General features: G+C 37.5%; 2 protein-coding genes across 5 annotated transcripts in view; both read right to left on the bottom strand.

Moving 5' to 3' along the window:
• Positions 1 to 3,364, bottom strand: part of crtc3 (CREB regulated transcription coactivator 3) — a 45,095-nt gene extending 41,731 nt beyond the window's left edge. For 3 of the 4 annotated variants that reach the window (XM_079865096.1, XM_079865097.1, XM_079865095.1), the window contains exon 1: positions 1,956 to 3,351. In XM_079865096.1, the coding sequence (XP_079721222.1) occupies positions 1,956 to 2,087 (132 nt within the window). In that variant the 5' untranslated portion in view covers positions 2,088 to 3,351. Of the gene's footprint in view, positions 1 to 1,955 lie in introns of all 4 variants that reach the window. The other variant, XM_079865098.1, reaches the window with a different exon arrangement.
• A 3,381-nt stretch (positions 3,365 to 6,745) lies between these two features.
• The window catches only part of iqgap1 (IQ motif containing GTPase activating protein 1), a 50,296-nt gene continuing 37,394 nt past the window's right edge, over positions 6,746 to 19,647 (bottom strand). Inside the window, exons 16-37 of the mRNA XM_079865133.1 lie at positions 15,087 to 15,177; positions 14,818 to 14,985; positions 14,483 to 14,625; positions 14,176 to 14,346; positions 13,972 to 14,055; positions 13,679 to 13,750; positions 13,497 to 13,566; positions 12,496 to 12,860; positions 12,247 to 12,410; positions 11,908 to 12,132; positions 11,382 to 11,522; positions 10,505 to 10,589; positions 9,668 to 9,900; positions 9,437 to 9,569; positions 9,137 to 9,239; positions 8,919 to 9,054; positions 8,582 to 8,669; positions 8,286 to 8,495; positions 7,991 to 8,157; positions 7,753 to 7,875; positions 7,518 to 7,626; positions 6,746 to 7,074 (exon numbers count right to left, since the gene is read on the bottom strand). Of these exons, the coding sequence (XP_079721259.1) occupies positions 6,961 to 7,074; positions 7,518 to 7,626; positions 7,753 to 7,875; positions 7,991 to 8,157; positions 8,286 to 8,495; positions 8,582 to 8,669; positions 8,919 to 9,054; positions 9,137 to 9,239; positions 9,437 to 9,569; positions 9,668 to 9,900; positions 10,505 to 10,589; positions 11,382 to 11,522; positions 11,908 to 12,132; positions 12,247 to 12,410; positions 12,496 to 12,860; positions 13,497 to 13,566; positions 13,679 to 13,750; positions 13,972 to 14,055; positions 14,176 to 14,346; positions 14,483 to 14,625; positions 14,818 to 14,985; positions 15,087 to 15,177 (3,195 nt within the window). The 3' untranslated portion in view covers positions 6,746 to 6,960. The remainder of the gene's footprint in view (positions 7,075 to 7,517; positions 7,627 to 7,752; positions 7,876 to 7,990; positions 8,158 to 8,285; positions 8,496 to 8,581; positions 8,670 to 8,918; positions 9,055 to 9,136; positions 9,240 to 9,436; positions 9,570 to 9,667; positions 9,901 to 10,504; positions 10,590 to 11,381; positions 11,523 to 11,907; positions 12,133 to 12,246; positions 12,411 to 12,495; positions 12,861 to 13,496; positions 13,567 to 13,678; positions 13,751 to 13,971; positions 14,056 to 14,175; positions 14,347 to 14,482; positions 14,626 to 14,817; positions 14,986 to 15,086; positions 15,178 to 19,647) is intronic.

The raw sequence follows: 19,647 nt of genomic DNA on the forward strand, positions 1-19,647 counted from the left end.
CTGCTTACTTTGGGATTATTGCCATACAGTATACACTCATTTCATTGGTGGATCATTGCTAACAAGTTTTGGAAAGCTACAATACAATGTAAATGTTTCTGAAAAGTGCAATTCCTACAACAATCTTTTTTTTTTTTTTTTTTTTGTCAGCTCTCCAACACAGAAACATTTGGAATTATTGATGTAGTCTAGTATTGAGCGGTTTTGTTAAAGATCACAATGTTTAAAAATTAACAATGTGTCAAATTCAAGAAATGCTGAGAGAACTTGCCTCTTTTTTTTTTACCTCTTTGAAATGCAAGCATTTTCCTCTAGGGCTCATTCCATTGTCAAGAAAGATTGTGTGTAAAGAGTTATGACTTTAAACTCTGACAACGTACTATAACACAAACACAACCATGTACTTGTGCCCTAGAAGAGGAGGCAGCCAAATCATAAACTGGCAGATCATGTTCATTCATTCCCGCCTACAGACTCCACACAGAGACAGAGCGCTGTCTGACGCTGCTTTCTGGTAAAACACTTCCCACGGGTGAAAGACCTACAGTTGAACCACTACACCTGACCGACATTTCTTAACCTTTCTCTAAGCCATACTTCAGACATCAACAAAAACAAACTCAAGATACACACAAGCATTTTTCCACAACTAACAGTAGTAAAGCAGCCTGAACATGTTCTTTTACTGGTCAGCCCAAAGCTAGGGGATGATGTTCACCATTACAAATGTTACTCTAAATGTTTACATGCAGTCCATGTAAATGAAACTGAAAATGCAAAGCAGCTCAGCACAATAAAAGCCTTTGACAACATGACCCCAACAAATGTTTACCACAGCTTCTGGCAAAACACCAGTTAGGCTACTAGTTCTTGTTTAAAATCATAAATTAGCCTATTAAGTGAATCTTCTCGGGGGCATGAGTAAGGGTGGTCAGTGACCACACAATATAAAATCAGTCAAGTTTTAGCACTCTTTAAAAAAAATAAAGGTTTTTTATTGTTTGGCTCGAGGTCATGGTGCAAAGGACCCTAGGTTGATTTTACTCCGAACCATCCCTCAAGGCGGGGACACACCAGGCCGGCGGTCGGCCGTCAGCGAGCATCTGTCAGGCTAGTTTTTGCGGTGCGTTCCACACACACTGAACTATATAATGACATGTCACTCTATATAGATCAGTGGTTCCACACGATAACCGTGACGTGTTTATTTTCCAATAACAATTGACTGACTGCACATTATCCATTATAAACTCCCTCCGTCCACATATCCAAAAAGAGGAGCAAATTTTGCATCAGATTCCTCACACTCAAAAAGTGTAATAATAAAAGTGTATTCAAGTGAACTACTTTACATTGTGATTCTGTTTGAAATCACATACAAAATTATTTCAAACAATATTTTTAAAGACAACATTTTATTTCAACTTCTCCTAGACTTGAGCTACCCCCCACCCCACATATCCACACACATCATAGAAACATCTCCTCTGTTTCTGTGTTCATTCTGTCATGTTATTAACACAGTTTTATTGTAGTAACAATAGCTGTGGTAACTATGGTATCTTGGCTGAAAACTATGGTTGCCATAGTGACTTGACTGTCTAGGCGGGTCATGACTATCAAAAACATCTGTACTTAAAGAAAAAAGACGATTGGTGTTGCTACTCACAGCTGAGACTAAACATAATGAACAAACCATGAAGTGATGACTAGAAAATATGATGAGATCAATTAAAAGTATGATCGCTTTAATTATGTCCGTGTGAATCGAATGCGTGCAGTGTGAATGACAGCGGTCAGAGAGCCGCTGACACTCTCATCCCTCCTCATGAGCTCGATCTGTCGGGCATTTCACATTCACAGTGATTCAGATGCGCATAGGACACACTTAGGCATCTGCATTTGATGTGTGAAATCGAGGGAGTGAGGTAATTTCCTAATTTGGCTGTGCTTACCCTTGAGACGGTGAGGTCTGTCATGAGCTGCTCGAAGGCCCGCGTCTCCTCCGCCTGTTTCTGGTTGTGCAGCGCGATCTTCTCGCTGAACTTCCGCGGGTTGGAGCCACTCGAGCCCGGGGATCCAGACATGGCTGGGCCGCGGAGTTTCGAGATCAACTTCGCAGGGAACTGACTGTTGAATGTTGTCGATATGGCAGTCAAATGTGTTTAAGTTGTCCCTCCATGTCTGAAAAGCGTGTAAGAGTGCAGTCCTGATGCTTTAGAGAGGTTTGACGAGGTCGCTTTAATGACAAGAGCGTTGCCACCATTAATGAGCTGGAAAACGCGACGAAACCGTATAAATAACAACTTAATGGACTTAGATCAGCTGAAGTACAAAGTAACGATGATATATAGGAATTCCTTAAACTTATAACGCTATTTTTTTGTATACAGGCGGTGAGCCGAATTTGCTAAAAGTTTGCCAGGAAACTGGACATCGCTGTATATTCGAGCGTTATGACAGTTTTGTTTGGCATCACTAAAACAAGTTCTTGTCTTGTATCGTGGGGAAAAGAGGATGAGATGTGGAATACTGTGCAATGCCAAACAAAAAAAGCTTAAATAATCACTTGGCTTTACGAAACAAGTTGAGTAACGACTCTAGCTAGCGAGCTAAATACTTTAGATTCTGACGAGAAGCATTTTAATTGTGTGTTTTTTTAACGATTTACGCATAAATATTTAAGTGCCTACCATTATTTATGAATTAAGGTAGACAGTTGGTAATATAACTGTCTAAATGTGTGTAATTGACCGATATTGCTCGGTCAGGTACAGGGTAAAGTCAGCCGTAACAGCTAACCAGCTAATGAGCGATATGACACAATCAAAATATCACCAACGAAATGTCACAAACGAACTGTAAATGACAGCAAGCGACCCATTTATGTGGTCAATTCGATCAATCTTATTGCTCACAACACTGAACTTAGTTTCGTGAGATTTCAACAAGTGGTCTCGCCGATGTAAACCTCATTACGCATTCAAAACTCATATAAACAGGTAACTTAAGCGCGACAGCAACTTTTGCGGCAAGGTAGCAAATGAAACTCTGCACCAGACAGACACTCACTGTCCTGCGGCAGGACAACCAGCGGCCAGTGGTCGAGCGCTGTTGTCATTCGAGTCAGAGAAAATGTTTAGATGTTACTGATTCGTGAAATGCAGCGGTGAAATCTGATCGTGTAGTCCGCGTGTACTCCCTTGGACTCTCTTCTCCGTGTCCATCATCTAGATCCACCTGAGCTGTGATACACCGACTCGTGACTCCACGGCACACATTTGTTTTGTCAACTTCGATCCCTCACTCCGAGTGAAAACAAGCCGAGGAAAAAATACACTAGCCTGCCCCAAAACTGTATACCAATTTTTTAAAGTTGTGTCCACAAGGAGGCAGTGGAGTTCTCTTAAAGGGATACACAGCCCTATTATTCATGTTAAAGGTGTCATATAAAACGTGCAGAAATAGAAATTGAAAACTTCTACTCTTCAAATCCTACAAAAATGTGGTCATGAATTACTAAATAGATGCAAAAATGTATGCGTGTGCATTATAATACTGTTATATTATGTAATACTGTTGTTGTCTTGGCAATAAACTGAATTAAGTTTATGAAGCGCTAAAATTAGTAACTGGAACTAAATAAAAACTAAAACTATCTAATATGAAAACTAAACCTCATTAGCACATAATGAAATGAATACAAGTTAAACTAAAATTAACATAAAATTAAAAACAAAAAATTAAAACAGACTCTAGGTTGCCCAAACACATGAATTGATATTTAAATCCACATGATCTCAGTAAAATAAAAGAGTAGACAGAGTGACTGACTATCATGACTGCAATATCAGTTTGCCTTTTTTCCTTTTTTCAGGACCGTCCGTGCCACTTACCCAGAAATCTTCCACCATTGATCATATTTACTCAGGGCCTCCTGGCTGTAACTTCATCCTCAGTTTTGTTGCGAAGGCATGTGCAGATCAGCTGTCATTTTTCTTTTCGTATACAAAGAAAAAAATAAACCCTGCGACATTCATGTAGTCTATAGTTCCTTTATACTTAAAGAAGACCTCCATTGTGCCCGTTCTAAGAAGCCCGGCACTATGGGCAAAAGAGATTAAAGGAGGATAATATGGCCACTGCAGTCCATAGTGTCTTGTCACGCTCAGATGAGAGGAGCATGTGAGAATGATCATATTAAAAATATAACTCGGCATTCCAAGGCTTGGGGTTTGAAGCACCACTGAATCATCATAACATCCTCAACTCAGTCTCTGAATACTAGAATGTGTATATACTGTAGCACTCTTCTCTACTCCCTGTGCTGTAAATATAACTCCATTATTAACTTTGACACATTGCGAGGCTTCAGGTGACCTGAGTTTGAGATCATAAAACTTGTGGCTATACTGTCCTTGCTTCCAGTTGATTCTGTGAAAAGCAGAATTGGAATATTTGCATAATATTTAGAACTATTATATTAACTGTACACTTTCATTATCTATTTATCATTAACTAGTTAAACATACCAGTTTTTCTGTTGTATAATTTATATATTATTGTATTTATTGTTAATTTGAATAGCTTTTTTTATATATATTTGTAGTTTTCATTTCAATTTTAGTTTAAGGTTTAGTAATTTTGTGCATTTTTTTTAAATATTAGCTTTCATTTGTATTTATTTAATTTGTTTTTATTTTAATTCTTCAACTTAGTTGCACAAGTAACATTACCAATTGTCGTTGTATTTTTTTAAGTTTAATTTTTTATCAAATATTTATAATCTTTTATTTCAGGTTTCAGTTAACAAAATAACTTAATTTCAGTTAGCAATAATAACACTGGAAAGTACAGTAAAAAAACAAAAAAAAAACACCTACAACCTTTTCTCATGAATTCAAATGGTTAAAACTATTCAGAGGCCTTTATACTTTTCAACTTTTATAAATAGAAATGCCTAGTGATTAAATCTGTTAATAGGGATTCAGTATTGGAAATGCAATATGTACCATTTACATTACATGCTTTTTCAAAAATCTCATTTATTATTTTATGCTCAGTTTCCAGATCCGTATACTATAATTATACTGTTGCAGCAAAGGCTATATATATATATATATATATATATATATATATATATATATATATATATATATATATATATATATAAAAAAAAATATATATATATATATATATAGCCTTTGCTATATATATATACGGATCTGGAAAATATATAAATATAATAAATATAATATATATATTTATTTATATTTATATATACACACACACATCAAACAATTGAAATGCCCAAATATTTATCTTATTACAGCATCCCTACATTGTATAAAGCATAATACAAATTAATATCTAAGCCTAATTAATTGCACCTTTCAAATATAAAAAACCAGAGTGATCATCTGAATGTGTTTGGGGTTCTGAACAAAAGCAAATTCATTTATACAGTTTATTAAGTTTTCAGTGAAACAGCTACTTTAACAACTGACTGCTTGAGCTATCTGCAATTCATGAAGAGGAAAAAAAAAAACATTACATTGAGTAGATATTCAAGCAAGCACTTTGTGTTTTGAACCATACACTGAGGTCAAAGAAGATCAGGTTTGATTACTTTCTGCCGTATGAAACACTGGACAGTGAAATTTATCATCCCGTGTCTTTCATGCAGCATCTATGTAAACTACATTTAAAGTGTCACTGGTAACATTAGCAAAATGACTGTTTACATTATTGTTACATTAAAACAGTTTAACCATTCCATATCGGATGCACATGTGAAAAAAATACACACCTTCATCCTGCTTTAGAAAACCTTTGTATAGAAAAAAAGTGTGGCATTTTGTTTCAAAAGTACAGTAATTGAGAACATCCCAGTCAGACATAAGACCAGTTACATAAGTTTGATGTTCTGCTCTAAAACCTGAATAATTTTGTTTAATGGACTGAATTCAAATCCAACTTGATATCTGCAATGGTTTTTGAATAAAATTCAAAGAAAATGTGTCTGTACATCTTTTAAATGTAATAATTGCTCTGTTTATTATGTCATTACTGCATTTTCTGAACATAAGTGTATAAACCAGCATTACTAATCAGTCAAAATATGTAATCATCATTCAACTTTCTCTTTATATATATATATATATATATATATATATATATATATATATATATATATATATATATATATATATATATATATATAAAGAGATATTAACTGCAACAGCAGACAATGAGATGGACTGACATTATAAGCACAATGTGTTGATAGGATAAGGCTTCTCCACACATTTTCCCAGCAGTTTATTCAAGTTAAGGCACCTTTTTTTTAAAGAAATGGACACAAGGCCGCAAAAATTAGAGGGACGTAAACTTAAACTCATCCAGCATGCAGTTTCCAAGTGCTCAAAAAAAAAAAAAAGTATTTTCCATTAAATCCTCATTTTTGACCAGCCAATGAACCTATTCATAGCTAGTTTTTTTTTTACAAATAAACCAAAAAAAAATAACAATTGCTCTGATAAATATATTTTGGTAACATTTCGAGGAATGTGGCTATAACACTCATCACTTTCCTATACGATAGGGATACGAAGAAACAGTTTAGTTTCTCCTAAAGAATAGATTAGGTAATAAAAATGTTCATTTTACATATAACATGTACAGTATTCAAAGCTCATGCAAGGACAGTTTGCAAAAAGATCAAAGCAAACTACTATTGATACTCTTTTGGACACTGATAATCTCAATAAAAACAGAAAACAGTCAACCATTACATATCTGGAAGATACAGGTTGGTGGTCTACGACAAGTATAATAATGTACATTCAAGGAATCTATCCTTCGAGAAAGGCACAAAAGGTACACAGACATACTCATATTTAAACTGTAAAGATGTATGTGGTCTGGGCTTCACTTTGTGTGCAACAGTCTGTCAAGTCTCTATTTGCCATAGAACTTCTTGTTGAGCAGGAAAATGAGGAGGTTAACATTTACAGTAGCTCGATCGAACAGCTTCATCACTGCCACCCCCTCGTACTGCAACTGGAGCAGGTCCTGATATTAAAGAGGACAAAAAAAGACATATACAGTTAAGGCCCATTCACTCCAAGAATGACAAGTCTAAAAAGGCATCTATATATATATATAAAACCACATGAGCGAAAACGTTCTGTTCATTATAAGCGTGCACTGCAGTCATGTCATCTGCTGCTTTAAATGCTCAAGCTCTTTACAGTCTGTTGGATTATGATTGGCTGTCAATGTCAGCTGGAAAAAAAAAATCACTCTGAAAGTCATTTCAACAATATCGTTCTTCTGTGTTGGTATCGTTATAGTTGTGGTGTGGACTTCCCTTTTCTTACAGTTTTTGAAACTTTATAGATAGTTATCTTTTGGTGTGAATGGGCCATTAATCCTTGCAAAAATCAAACATTCCTTCCGACTATATTAAATACAAACACACACACACAAAAAAATATCAAGGGAAGAACTTTCACCTGGTATTCTAACATTAATGTCTCCAAATGGACTCCCATAAGCTTAGCTTTCACCTCAAACACTCCCACAATCTCAGATGGTGAGATCTCGAAAATGACATTCTTATACCTGTAAAAGATAAAGCATATTATTATCAAGGACAACTAGAGGAAATGCAGATATATAAACGCATAGTACGATAAGATATGAATACAGTAGATGAATCCAAATACACAACAAGTTGTTGAAACTCACTGATTTGTCTGCAGATCCTCAATGTCAATGAGCACTCCCTTTTCATGCAGACGGGCTGCAGTGTACTTCTGCGATACCTGCTTGCTCTTCTTTGCCTTACTGTCTCCAGGTTTCTTAGAAACTCTGTGTGTGAAGCAAAGGCATTTTCCATGAGCGCAAGACAAGAGCTCAACAGCAATTATCCAATCAGAGATAATGACGTGAACTAAAATGGACAGTAAATACTCCAAACACTCACTTGCCCTTGCTGGCTAAATTGTCCATGCAGGTCTTGATGTATTGATTGTAGTAGTCAATCTGCACATTGTAGAAAGTGGTCTTGGAGTTCAGACCAGAATTGGTCTGCTGAAGCTTGACCAATTCTGCCTTTCGCCTCTGACGATATCGCCTCTGGTTCCGGATGTCCTACAAAAATCATCAACAAATAGATCAAGACGCTTTAGTATAAAATTAAAGGGCGAAATAGAAATTTCACATTCAAGTACAGTCTGAAAATCCCAGAACGCAGAGGTCAGAGGACATAGGATTGGTACCTTGGCAATGTCATTGATAAGATCCTGGTATTTCTTCTCAGGGTGAACTTTACCCAACTCTCCTAGTCTTTGCAAGTTGCTCTTGATCTTGTCCTTCTTGCCTTGCAAGGTAAGGCTGTCATCCACAACTGGTTTGGCTTGCTTCATCTTCTCCGGGGTCTTAGCATCACGAATGGCTCGTCGCTGCATGGCACGCTGGTACTCTGCTTCCTGTTTCAAATAAAAACACCAACATGAACAAAACAACACTTCTTGGATGGAGTTTCTTTTTCATTCTGAAATACCTTTTATATTACCTGCTCTGGTGCAGCTACAGTCTCCAGGATCTCAGTAAGTGTCTCTCCTGGCTGAAACCTGATCACATCTACTATGAGCCTCTTGGTGCTAAATGAACAAGATGAATGGACAAAGATTCATGGTAAATACTTAGAAAAGAAGCAAAACCACATTAACAAGTAAAAACATTAGTTCCAGAACATAGTGAGCCTGCCACATTGCATTATCAAATTGTCTTCTCTGGGAAGGATTTGGTAAAATGAAGTATCTTAGGAGGCATCATACCTTTTGGAACTGCCTATCAAGATATCTCACTAGGTTTTGGAACAGAACAATTGAGTAAGGCTTTGTCCTTACTTGAGAAGGAGAGTCTTGGCATCCATTTCAGCATTGGCCTCATCAGGAACATCAAATTTGTTGGTGAGGGTGAGAGAGACTTCTGTCTTACCCATCATTTCCTTATTGGGATCATCAGCGGGAAGTGGGCTCTCACCTATGAGAGAGCAACAATCCATTACTCTGACTCGGCAGGACCTCAGCGTCCTGACACATTAAAGCATTTCTCAGAGGCTCACCTATTAAAGACTCAATGGTGGGCACCTCTCCTAGGTCATCTAGCAACTCATGGATGGGATCATTGTGGTCTGGTGCGATGGCATCTTGGTGATCCAGCAAGAGCTAAAGAAGATCACACAAAATATTCAATCCTGAAAACCAACTATACTGGATGTGATCTCTTCCATAAAGGTGTGGTCACTTTAGCAAAATTCAAAGGAAAAAGGATCCATTGTCTATTATCAATAGTGTGGCAATGCTTAAAGCACTGCTCACAGGATTCCTCTTGATGTGACTGGACCTTTAGTCTCAGATTTTACCGTGTGAGTGTTGATGATCTCCCCAATGGAAATGTAGATCACAGGCTTGGTCAGGGTGACAAGGTCAGAGTACTGATCCACATTGAACTTGTCTTCCAAAGAAGGGGCGTCACAAGCGGACAAAAAGAAACGTCTGGGAGACAGAAACGTTCTTGCATCAGCATGGGTTGATCATGAATTAAACTGCTAAAAATGAAGAAACAAACAGAAGCATTTTGATGTCACTTGTACCTAAATTTCTGGTAGGAGTTGGAGAGGTATTCATTGATGGGGTTCAGATGAGCATTGTCTCCAAGAAACATCTTGTTGGAGGCGGCATGCTGCAGCATTTTGGCAATTGATCCCAGGTTTCGCCTTTGTTCTGTGGTAAGCTGACCTCCAGCAGATAAATCTATGATGTCAAAGGCATCGGGAGCCACAATGGCGGGGTTCATGTAGCGGTAGTACAGCAGGTTGCCCACAATCTTAAAAGATAAGAAGGATGAGTATGTTGATCTTCTCAAGCAAGTACAATATATTTGGAATTTTTAAAACCTATTATATATGTTTCTATATTTGTGCAATTAAAGATCTTCTGCTTCTACAAGGGGGTAAACAAAATTACTGAGAAAAAGAGAAGCAGCAAGGCAAGAATAAGAAAGATGTGGCTCACCTGGGCTGGGTGCTCATCAAAAACCTCTTTAAAAGGGTATAAGCAAGGGCCAAGAGGAGAGCTTGAGCCAGGGCATAGAGAAAGAGAGAGACAGAGCAAGTGTGGGAGAGATAGATAGAAAAAAAGAAAGGAGGAGGAATCTCTTTCCAGGAGAAAAGGAAAGAGATGGAAACCACATTTAGTATTCAGAGCGAGGAGCCTGTATTATCACAACAGAATAGACGCACGAGAGCAGAGACATGCTCAGGATTTAGGACAATGTTCCAAAGTGGGACAGCAGCGGGTGCCAGTTTAGCAAAGAGGTAATCAGAGTGTTTAAGACATCTGAATAAAGCCTGTCTTAGTTTGGAGACTAAAGTGTGCAATTACATCAGCCAAACGTTGCTGCGATTTCTAGCAGCTGTGATGTAACAAACCTTCAAAAGCTCATCCTCTGTGGCATCAGGGAACCTTTCATTAAGTGTGTCCTTCAGCGTCTTGGCAATGAATCGCATGCCATATCTACAGGGGAACAAAATCAATCAAATGTGCAGAGATTTACACCAGTGTTCCCTACAGAATTATGCTTTTTGATATATATTTGAATGTTGCTTTAGTTTAAATACCACTTATTCTAAAAATAGTACACTTAACATGGTTCAACGGTACATGGATTACTTTCGCTCAAAAATTAATGTTATGATGAGTTAGTGTTCAATGAATCGGTGAATTAATAATTGCATCATAATTAATTCATAATTCTTAATTGTGCTCTGATGGATTCAGTGAATTATTTATTAGAATAATATCAAAAGTGATAACATGTGAGTTCATTAGTTTGTAATGAGTCATTAAAAGAGCCGATTCATAAAGAGTCATTTGCTGTACCAATCGGTGAAGTAAAGGCCATAAAAAAAACTTTTTTTTGTGTGTGTGGTACTCTGCCTTTTTAACTCATTAGGTTTATTTCAAACTGTAAGCTCAGAAAAATATGATTCAGCTGCGGCACAGCAACATTTTTTAACAGCGGTGTAACATTAACTTGTACAAAAGCATGAACAAAGAAACAGCTCATGTAACAGATATGTATTTGAATATTCAAATCTGGGCTTGCTAAAAGTCATTTTCATATATTCAAGAATGATTTATGGTAGGTGCTTCTAAATATAGAATCAAGACATGGAATTTGTTGTTCCCAGGGGGAAATTCAGGTGTGTTCCCAGGGGGAAATTCAGGTGGTGGATATTAGGTACACACATATACACACACACACACAGACAATTTTATCCAGCAGTGGCAGATGTGTAAACTCACGGGATTTTATCCACAGAAACAATTATGGCAGAGAGAAATTTGTCTGTGACCGTCCTCATGTTCTTGATGGAGGCTTCCAGGCGGGTACGAACCTCCTCGTGACTCATTGCCTGCTCTGGAGTCACATCATATGGCAATTTACTGCAAAACAGAATAAGGGGGCCTCAGCATACTTAAAATAATTTAAATTAATAAATTATTATAATATAAAAATAATCTAACTAAATTAAAATGTGAGAAAAAAACACCCAATCAGGATGTAAACAAATCATATTTCTTTATATTTTCCCTCAATAACTACTGTTTTTATTGAAGAACTCACAGTTCTGGAAGACAGAACATAACCTCTAGAATCACAAAATTAATTATAGTTACATAATTTAATATATTAAAAAAATTAACCACTTTAATTAATTTAATATATTATTTTATTTTATTTTTTTAAAGCAGGAATATATTAGGGGGGCCTTAAAATATTGTGTTCCATGACGAGAAGCCTTCAAGTCAAAAAGGTTGAGGAACACACCTGGCCTCTCCTGTTTGACTCTCCATCTGGTTCACCCAGCTCTTGTATATGTCAACTGGGTCAGTTTTAATGTTGAGAGTCTTGTCATCCATGATTTCCTTCACGACCGGAGCCAGGATCTGCCGAAGGGCGTTCTGACCTCGGGCTCCTCTGTTAAAGCTCACCACCATCTTAATGACTGTGGGGTTTCCTGTGACAATCTCCTGGATTTGGTCCACTTTTGATCTGCATTTACAAGACAGAGAGAGAGAGATTGCTGAGAGATCGTAAAAGAGTGCAAATGCATCTTGATAAATATGGAAAGAGTATATCATTTATGGAACATCATTCAGTTCCTACTTGATTTCCTCTTGCAGGGCTGTTTTGAAGAGATTGAGCAAGAGGTACTCCTCACGCTGATTGGAAGCGTAGTTGTATAATGTGAAAATCACAGAATCCATGAACTTGGTCGATTTGTTCTGGGGCATCTGAAAGATCAGCTTGGCCAGATAGGTTGGATTTGTCTGAGGAAAACAGAGAGGAAAATGAACAGGCCTGCTGAGACACTGATTTTCAAACCATTGTTGGACTAGATTTGATGAGGTTTACCTGTAACAGGTAGAAGAGGAACTGATATGCCTCCAGCTTGTCTCTCTTCTCTTTACTGAGAGCCTTCAGGCCTCCTTTCTGCTTGTTCATCATCATGAGGTTGGACAGCTCACCCTTGTTCTTCTTGGTGAGCTTCTTGCTGTGAGAGACCACCTCCTGAAGGGTGATCTTGTTTTTTACCAGCAGGCCAATCTTAATGTCCATCAGATTAAGGTCGTTCTCCAGCTGCTGGTTGGAGCGGATGTTGGTGATCACCTCCTCTCTTAGCCGCATCAGTTCCAGCTCTTCCTGGAAGTCCTGGTCGCTGTGGTCCAGCAGGTGGACAAACTTACGAACGACTGCCATTGGAGGATCATCTGCGTTGACTGTTAAAAACAGAATTTGGAGTTTGTGTTTTTTTTGTGTCTATGCTAATGGACTTCTATACTAGCTGGTGGAAACAATTTGCAGGTATACACACTTAAAATGTACAGTCTTTTTCTTCTGGGACAACAGAACAAAAATATTGATGACTCATCCTGCACTCTAATTTTTGTCCAATCAAATTTTCTCTTGAATGTCCCTCCCCTTAAAGGGATAGTTCACTCAAAAAAGAAAATTCTGTCATTTAAATACTTGACTTTCATTGTATGATACCTTCATCAAAAATACCTTCTTTTATGTTCTGTAGGATAAATAATGTCATACAGGTTTGGAATGACATGAGGGTGGGTAAATAAAAGAATTTTCATTTTTGGGTGAACTATTCCTTTAATATCATCTGCAACTGACCAGCAAGTAGAACATAAATGTTCTTTAGCTGTGACATAAAAAAAAGCCTTAAAACAAAATGCCAACATGGGAAAAGAACTCCGGTCAATAAGCCATTTCGTGGTCTCTTCAAAATTGCAACAGTATACTGAAACAACAAATACATGACATAAATCTCCATATATTTTTGAAGTATGTTCTAAGTGAGAGGATGTGAAACAAAATTTAAAGGAAGTACATGAAATGCTTACTGAGAGTTTTGTAGTCATCTCTTGCTTTGTTGGCTCGAATGAAAGCCTGAATCTTCACCACATCATTTATCTGAAATGAGAAAATTGGAGGTAGAACATTAAAGACCGTCCACAGTGTGGTCAAAGGTCAGATTATATTAAATATAAAAATACACAAGTCCTTTGGTTTGACTTAAACTCACATGGTCTTTGAAGTACTGAAGACGATCTCTGTATTTTTTGCGAGCTTGGTGCATCCTGACCATTGATTGAATCTACAGGAAAAAAATCATATATTTACCCACACTCAAATTTCACCATATTAAGATTGATCTTAACTCAAATAAAAGAGCCAAACACGATAATTAGGGGATGACCACATATTTTCAGCTGTGTAGTGTATAGCCTAGCGAGTATAATCCTGACATTTTATGATGCAAGAAGCATGGCTCTTATATTTCATCAGAATTTCTCATGCTGATTCTCATCTTCTTACCTTGACAGCATCTTCAGAGTGATCCTTCAGGTACTGCTTCCTGTTATTGTACTTCTTTCTTTCCTTAAAGCCTCTCCAGTGGGCCTATAAAGCAAGATGGTCATGATTGACTTGGTACAGACCCATAGATGTTATGAAATATTTTTGCATTCATGTCCTGAAGTCTTGTTTAGGACTAACTGAAGGAAGAAAGAGGAGAATGACCTGTATGCATGTAACAGACGGCTCCTGAGTCGTCAAGAACCCAAGACGGTCTTTCATTCCACGTCGCACCAGAAAACCACGGCACCGGGCCTGCAGTTTGGCGATCAGACTCTCGTTGGCCAACCACAGTTGCTCTCGGTTATATGCTGTGGTTACTCCTGACACAACAGACTACAAAGACACAGACAGTACGTAAATCAGGAAAAGAAAATAATAATGATCTAATTATAACAACAAAAATATTAATTAATAACAACAAAAATACTTATATAATTAAATATAAGTATCAGAGAAGTATAAGATTTACCTGTATTTCCTCCTTGTTGAGCTGAGTGTTGTTCGGAATGAACTCTGCAGGAGTATCCCAGGTGCCCTGTCCAGTCTTGAGGTTATAGTAGTAGTTGTGTCCTCCCTTCACCCAATGTTTCATCCATTCACTGCCATTATCCCCTACCAAAAAAACACTATTACTCTCAGTCACAATGTGTATATTTATGACATGTTGTGATAGAATATTTATCACCAAATAGTTTCAAATAAATTCTTTTAACTGAGAACATTATAACTTTTATGAGAACTTTTAACTGAGGTACAATATTTTTGTACCAAATACCACAGAATAAGCACAAGAACCCATCTCACCTTCCTTATTCTTCTCCTCTTTAATGCGAAACAGGTCATCCTGGTAAGTTTGCGCACACTCAGATGTGACTCCATACAGACCAGAAGAAGGTGAACGCAGGGCTGCCAGTGTTTGAGAAGCGTCCTTTTTATCCACAGCCTCATTAATGGCCTGGATCGCCTGAGAGACTGAAGGTGGACAAGAAGATCATTCTTTAGAAAAACTGAGATTATTCAACGAAAAGAATCATCGTTCATATTAAAGCTCAGATTGAAATGAGGATTATTACACTGCAGAGCATCTTCTGAGTCCTTGTTGGCTCTCATGATCGCATCCTGGATCTCATCCAGCCAAAGCACTGCAGAAGGATCTCCGCATTCCTGGAAAGACAAGAAAACAAAACAAGGAATCAATTACCAATGAATGACCATTTCAAAGAATTAAGATGTGTTCTGGTAACTCTAGTGAAACTTTTGTGGAAAATTCATTTCTATTATTTGACTTGTGCTGTAATTTTGATGACTGAAAAAGGATTTATAATTTTTAAGTAATTTCTAGCTAAAAAATGATTGAGAACTAAGCATAACTATAAACATTTATATTGGCTATAGATTTTTCCATGGATTATCTAGGACTGGAAATCACACTTTTGAAATTGGAGGTTTTTCAGGATTATGGGAACTCTGTTCCAAGGCGAAGCAAGTTCTGTGCAACCAAACAGAATTGCAAAAAAATATTCATGTTTTCAATAAAGCAATTCCAACTAGATTTCGATTTTGTAGTTGGTTAGGAATAACACTCATATGGGCACTAAGTGTCAGTTAAACCTTTTTTAATGAGATGATTAGGCATTAAACGAATAGTCAACCCCAAAAAATGAAAATAATGTCATTACATACATTTTTCAAAATCCAGGTTTGGAATCAGGTTTGGTTTGGAGTCAATGATGACAGTATTTTCATTTTGGGGTGAACTGTCACTTTAATTCCATTAACAAAAATGTTTTGACTGTCAACAGGAACAGAATAATGCATGTAAAACACATCAAGGTCATTTAAGTCACAACAAATGCTGTAAGAACTGGTAGAGAGAAATAGTATTTAATTATTCAACAATACAACTTCCAAAATTATATAAACGATTACACTGCCTTTCAGGAAAATAGCACACTGTCCTTCCGAAAGTGCTGAGGAGAACTATAAACAACACTGAGATGACTGACTTAATCAGATCATGTTCTTTGGCTGTAATAATCTAAATATGTAGGGGTACCTGTATAATTTTCACCACTAGATGAATCACATCTGCTTTTATTATCATTTGCAGGGAGTTGTAGGATAAACACATACTAATGGAGGGGTTCATTACTACTACCACCAGGTGGCGCAGTTGCCCTATCATAGTAGTCCTCCTAACCGCACGCTGAGCTCAGTTTCCGGAGCACGATTTGTGGCTCTCTGATTTGCTGAATGCAAAGGTCCCTCTATGCAGTCCGCCCGCCTTTCTTGCAAACGTACAGCAGCGCAGCACACCAAACCTGAGGGTGTGGCAAATTGTGCAACAGAGGAAAACGTTGTTCCTTCAGGGTTGATAAGGCTCCGCTTCACTGTGTTACAGTTCGTCGGCTGTATAAAACGAATGCCTGCTGAATTAGAGTGCAAATAAGACTTAATGTGTCCCAGTGGGGTGGAGTAGAAATGATCAGGATCTGAATATCTGAATAAAGTCTGCCAACTGTAACTAAGGAAGTGAAAAAGGGTGTGGAGTGTAATGTCCAAGATTACATTACCATCTTTTCTGGGCTTGTTTACAACCCTGAATGACAGAAGAGGAACTACTTCTATAACACAGGATGTTATACAAATATACTACTAAAATCCATATGAATATTTGCTGTGTCAAATATTTGCTGTGAATATTACTGAAGTCAAACAGAAATGCCTTGAATTGTTATTCTCTGTCAGGTCACATATCTCTCCATCTTTTGAGATCCTTGCTTATTGGAGATCATTTAAAATTGCAGAAGTTAAAAAAACAAATGAACAAACTTCCTTCCAAACCACTTCCTGTCAGTTGAGCAGATCTGGTATTATCTGTGCTTCACACTTCGTAGTGACCTAAAGCTAACGTAAGCCTGGAGGAGTGATGTCAGCGCTAAAAACCCTTTACTGAGCTACACCAGCAAACTGAATTTTGCCCTTTTAAGGCAGAGAAAAAGCCATCAGCCTTGTTATTTCCGATGCTTGTGCAAATCTTTTTGATAGGAAACACTTTGTTTTTCCAGCCATGTTTTTCTTTTTTTGGGGGGGGCGCATGGGTTCAGAACTGACTTTGGCAGCAATTATGAGTCCCAAGAAATGTTTTATCATGCGACCCTCTATTAAAAGAGTAGTTAAAGGGTAAATATCATTACTTAAACTAGTAAGAAAATCCCCAAATTTGGGATTTGGTGTCCATAATGGGTATTCTGGATACTTTATCTAGAGCTAAAAGATTGCTCTTTGCCTCAGAATCTTCAGTTCAGCTCTGAACCACAGTGGTACACTGCTGTGGTAAACCATGGCCTGTGCCCATTCACCTACATCTCTGAGGTTTCAGTTCACGTCCACAGGAAACATGTGGGGCGTGGCTTAAAACACAAAACTGAAATACCCTAGACGAGAACCTCAGATTAGAACCAAAATGTTATATTATCCTACAGACAGAAACCTTTTGAAAGAGGGACTTGTATAGCACTTTACTATGTAATACTTTACACCCGAAACGCTTTACAATCCTATCAGGGGGTCTCCCCTCAACCACCACCAGTGTGTGCAGCATCCACTTGGATGATCTGACGGCAGCCACAGAAAAACAGCGCCAATGCGCTCACCACACACCAGCCATATTATTATGAGGCTAAGATTGATAAAGGCCAATGGAGGGAATTTGGCCAGGACACTGGGGTTACATCCCCAACTCTTTATGATAAGTGCCATGGTTTTTCTTAATGACCACAGAGAGTCAGGACCTCGGTTTACCAACTCATCTGAAGGACAGATGACTTTCCTCATAAGAATGAAGTCATTTTTACATATTACAGTCATTTGAAAATGTCAGGGGGTTTCTACTGAAAAAAAAAGAAAGAAAAAAAAGATTAAAAAAAAGAGGAGAGCTGGCCAATAATAGCCAGACAAAATACGAGGGTGAGGAATGAGACTGTATGAGCGCAAATGATGTCATTAGACTTGAGTCATGAGAAGCTCAGACTGAAAACCCACATGATGCAAGTTTAGAGAGAGAGAGAGAGAGAGAGAGAGAGAGAGAGAGAGAGAGAGAGAGAGAGAGAGAGAGAGAGAGAGAGAGAGAGAGAGAGAGAGAGACTTTCAGACAGGGTTACACGGTTAATCGAAATAAAATAGAATAAAATCGTGTGATTTAATCAAATAAATATGTGCCGAAACTTCTGCTCCAAACAAACTCTATCTCTGTAAGCATTGTGAGTCGCTTATAACATACATTTGGGAATCTTCCAAACCTTGTAATGAGAAGCACTTATAAACTGCTGTTAACAACAAAAGAGCTTTAAAGGAGAACTCCGGTCAATTTTAACATTGAGCTCATTTTTTTGTACATTTGGAGTGCTGTCAATACAGAGAACAACGACAAAAATCGGTGTTGCCTACACCGAGTTATTCTATTTTTAAAATTTGCACCCTGTTGACTTCAATGGGGCAATGTTTAAACCTGCTTTTAGCCTCTTAACATCCTTGATGTGTCATTACAAGTGCACAGAAAATGTGAGTGATTCCTTCTGAGTGAACACGAGTGAGTCTGACTGCAGTAGATGTGAAAGAAATGTATAAAAATGATGTTATTTAAGCCAGCGCAAATACCTTTGTTTACATCCTGTTTTTCGGTTGAAGTCCAAAGTAGTCGATTGCAGAGTTCACACGCATAGGTTTAATACCTATGATCACGCGCGTGAACTCGGCAATCGACTACTTTGGACTTCAACCGAAAAACAGGATGTAAACAAAGGTATTTGCGCTGGCTTAAATAACATCATTTTTATACATTTCTTTCACATCTACTGCAGTCAGATTCACTCGTGTTCACTCAGAAGGAATCACTCACATTTTCTGTGCACTTGTAATGACACATCAAGGATGTTAAGAGGCTAAAAGCAGGTTTAGTACTTGCCCCATTGAAGTCAACAGGGTGCAAATTTTAAAAATAGAATAACTCGGTGTAGGCAACACCGATTTTTGTCGTTGTTCTCTGTATTGACAGCACTCCAAATGTACAAAAAAATGAGCTCAATGTTAAAATTGACCGGAGTTCTCCTTTAAGGGCTTTCTGTGGGTTTCAGCCAAAATAAAAGTCAAACATAATAGTATTGTCATTTTACAGTTTTACTGTAAAATAAAGTTATTGTTATATTTTTCGAAACCTTTTTTTACATATAGTAATATCATAAAAATGTTAGGTCAAATTGCACAGCAAACCTAGAGCTTAATAAATAAATAAACAAACAACGAATAGCAATTAGATTTTTTTTTACCCAAAACATGCAGTCCTATTTTCAGATCTTAGACTTCTCTTGATGAAGGGATTCAATCAGCTGCTCTCCAAATAAGCCGAACTCATTAAACGACTAAGAATGCAGACCCTCTTCACCAGATCACCTTAACTACGGCTATCTTCACACATCAGCAGAATACGTCTGAAGAGCTAAATAATATATTTTTAAATGCCTTACATTTTCAGATTTAAAACTGAATTTTGAAAATTAATTATGTTTATATGCGTTCACAGAATACAACCACAACTAGCTGCCTTTGACGTCACTGACATCTGTATGACATAAC

Source organism: Squalius cephalus (assembly GCF_949319135.1).
Source record: "Squalius cephalus genome assembly, chromosome: 3".
In the NCBI taxonomy this organism is placed as follows: Eukaryota; Metazoa; Chordata; class Actinopteri; order Cypriniformes; family Leuciscidae; genus Squalius; species Squalius cephalus.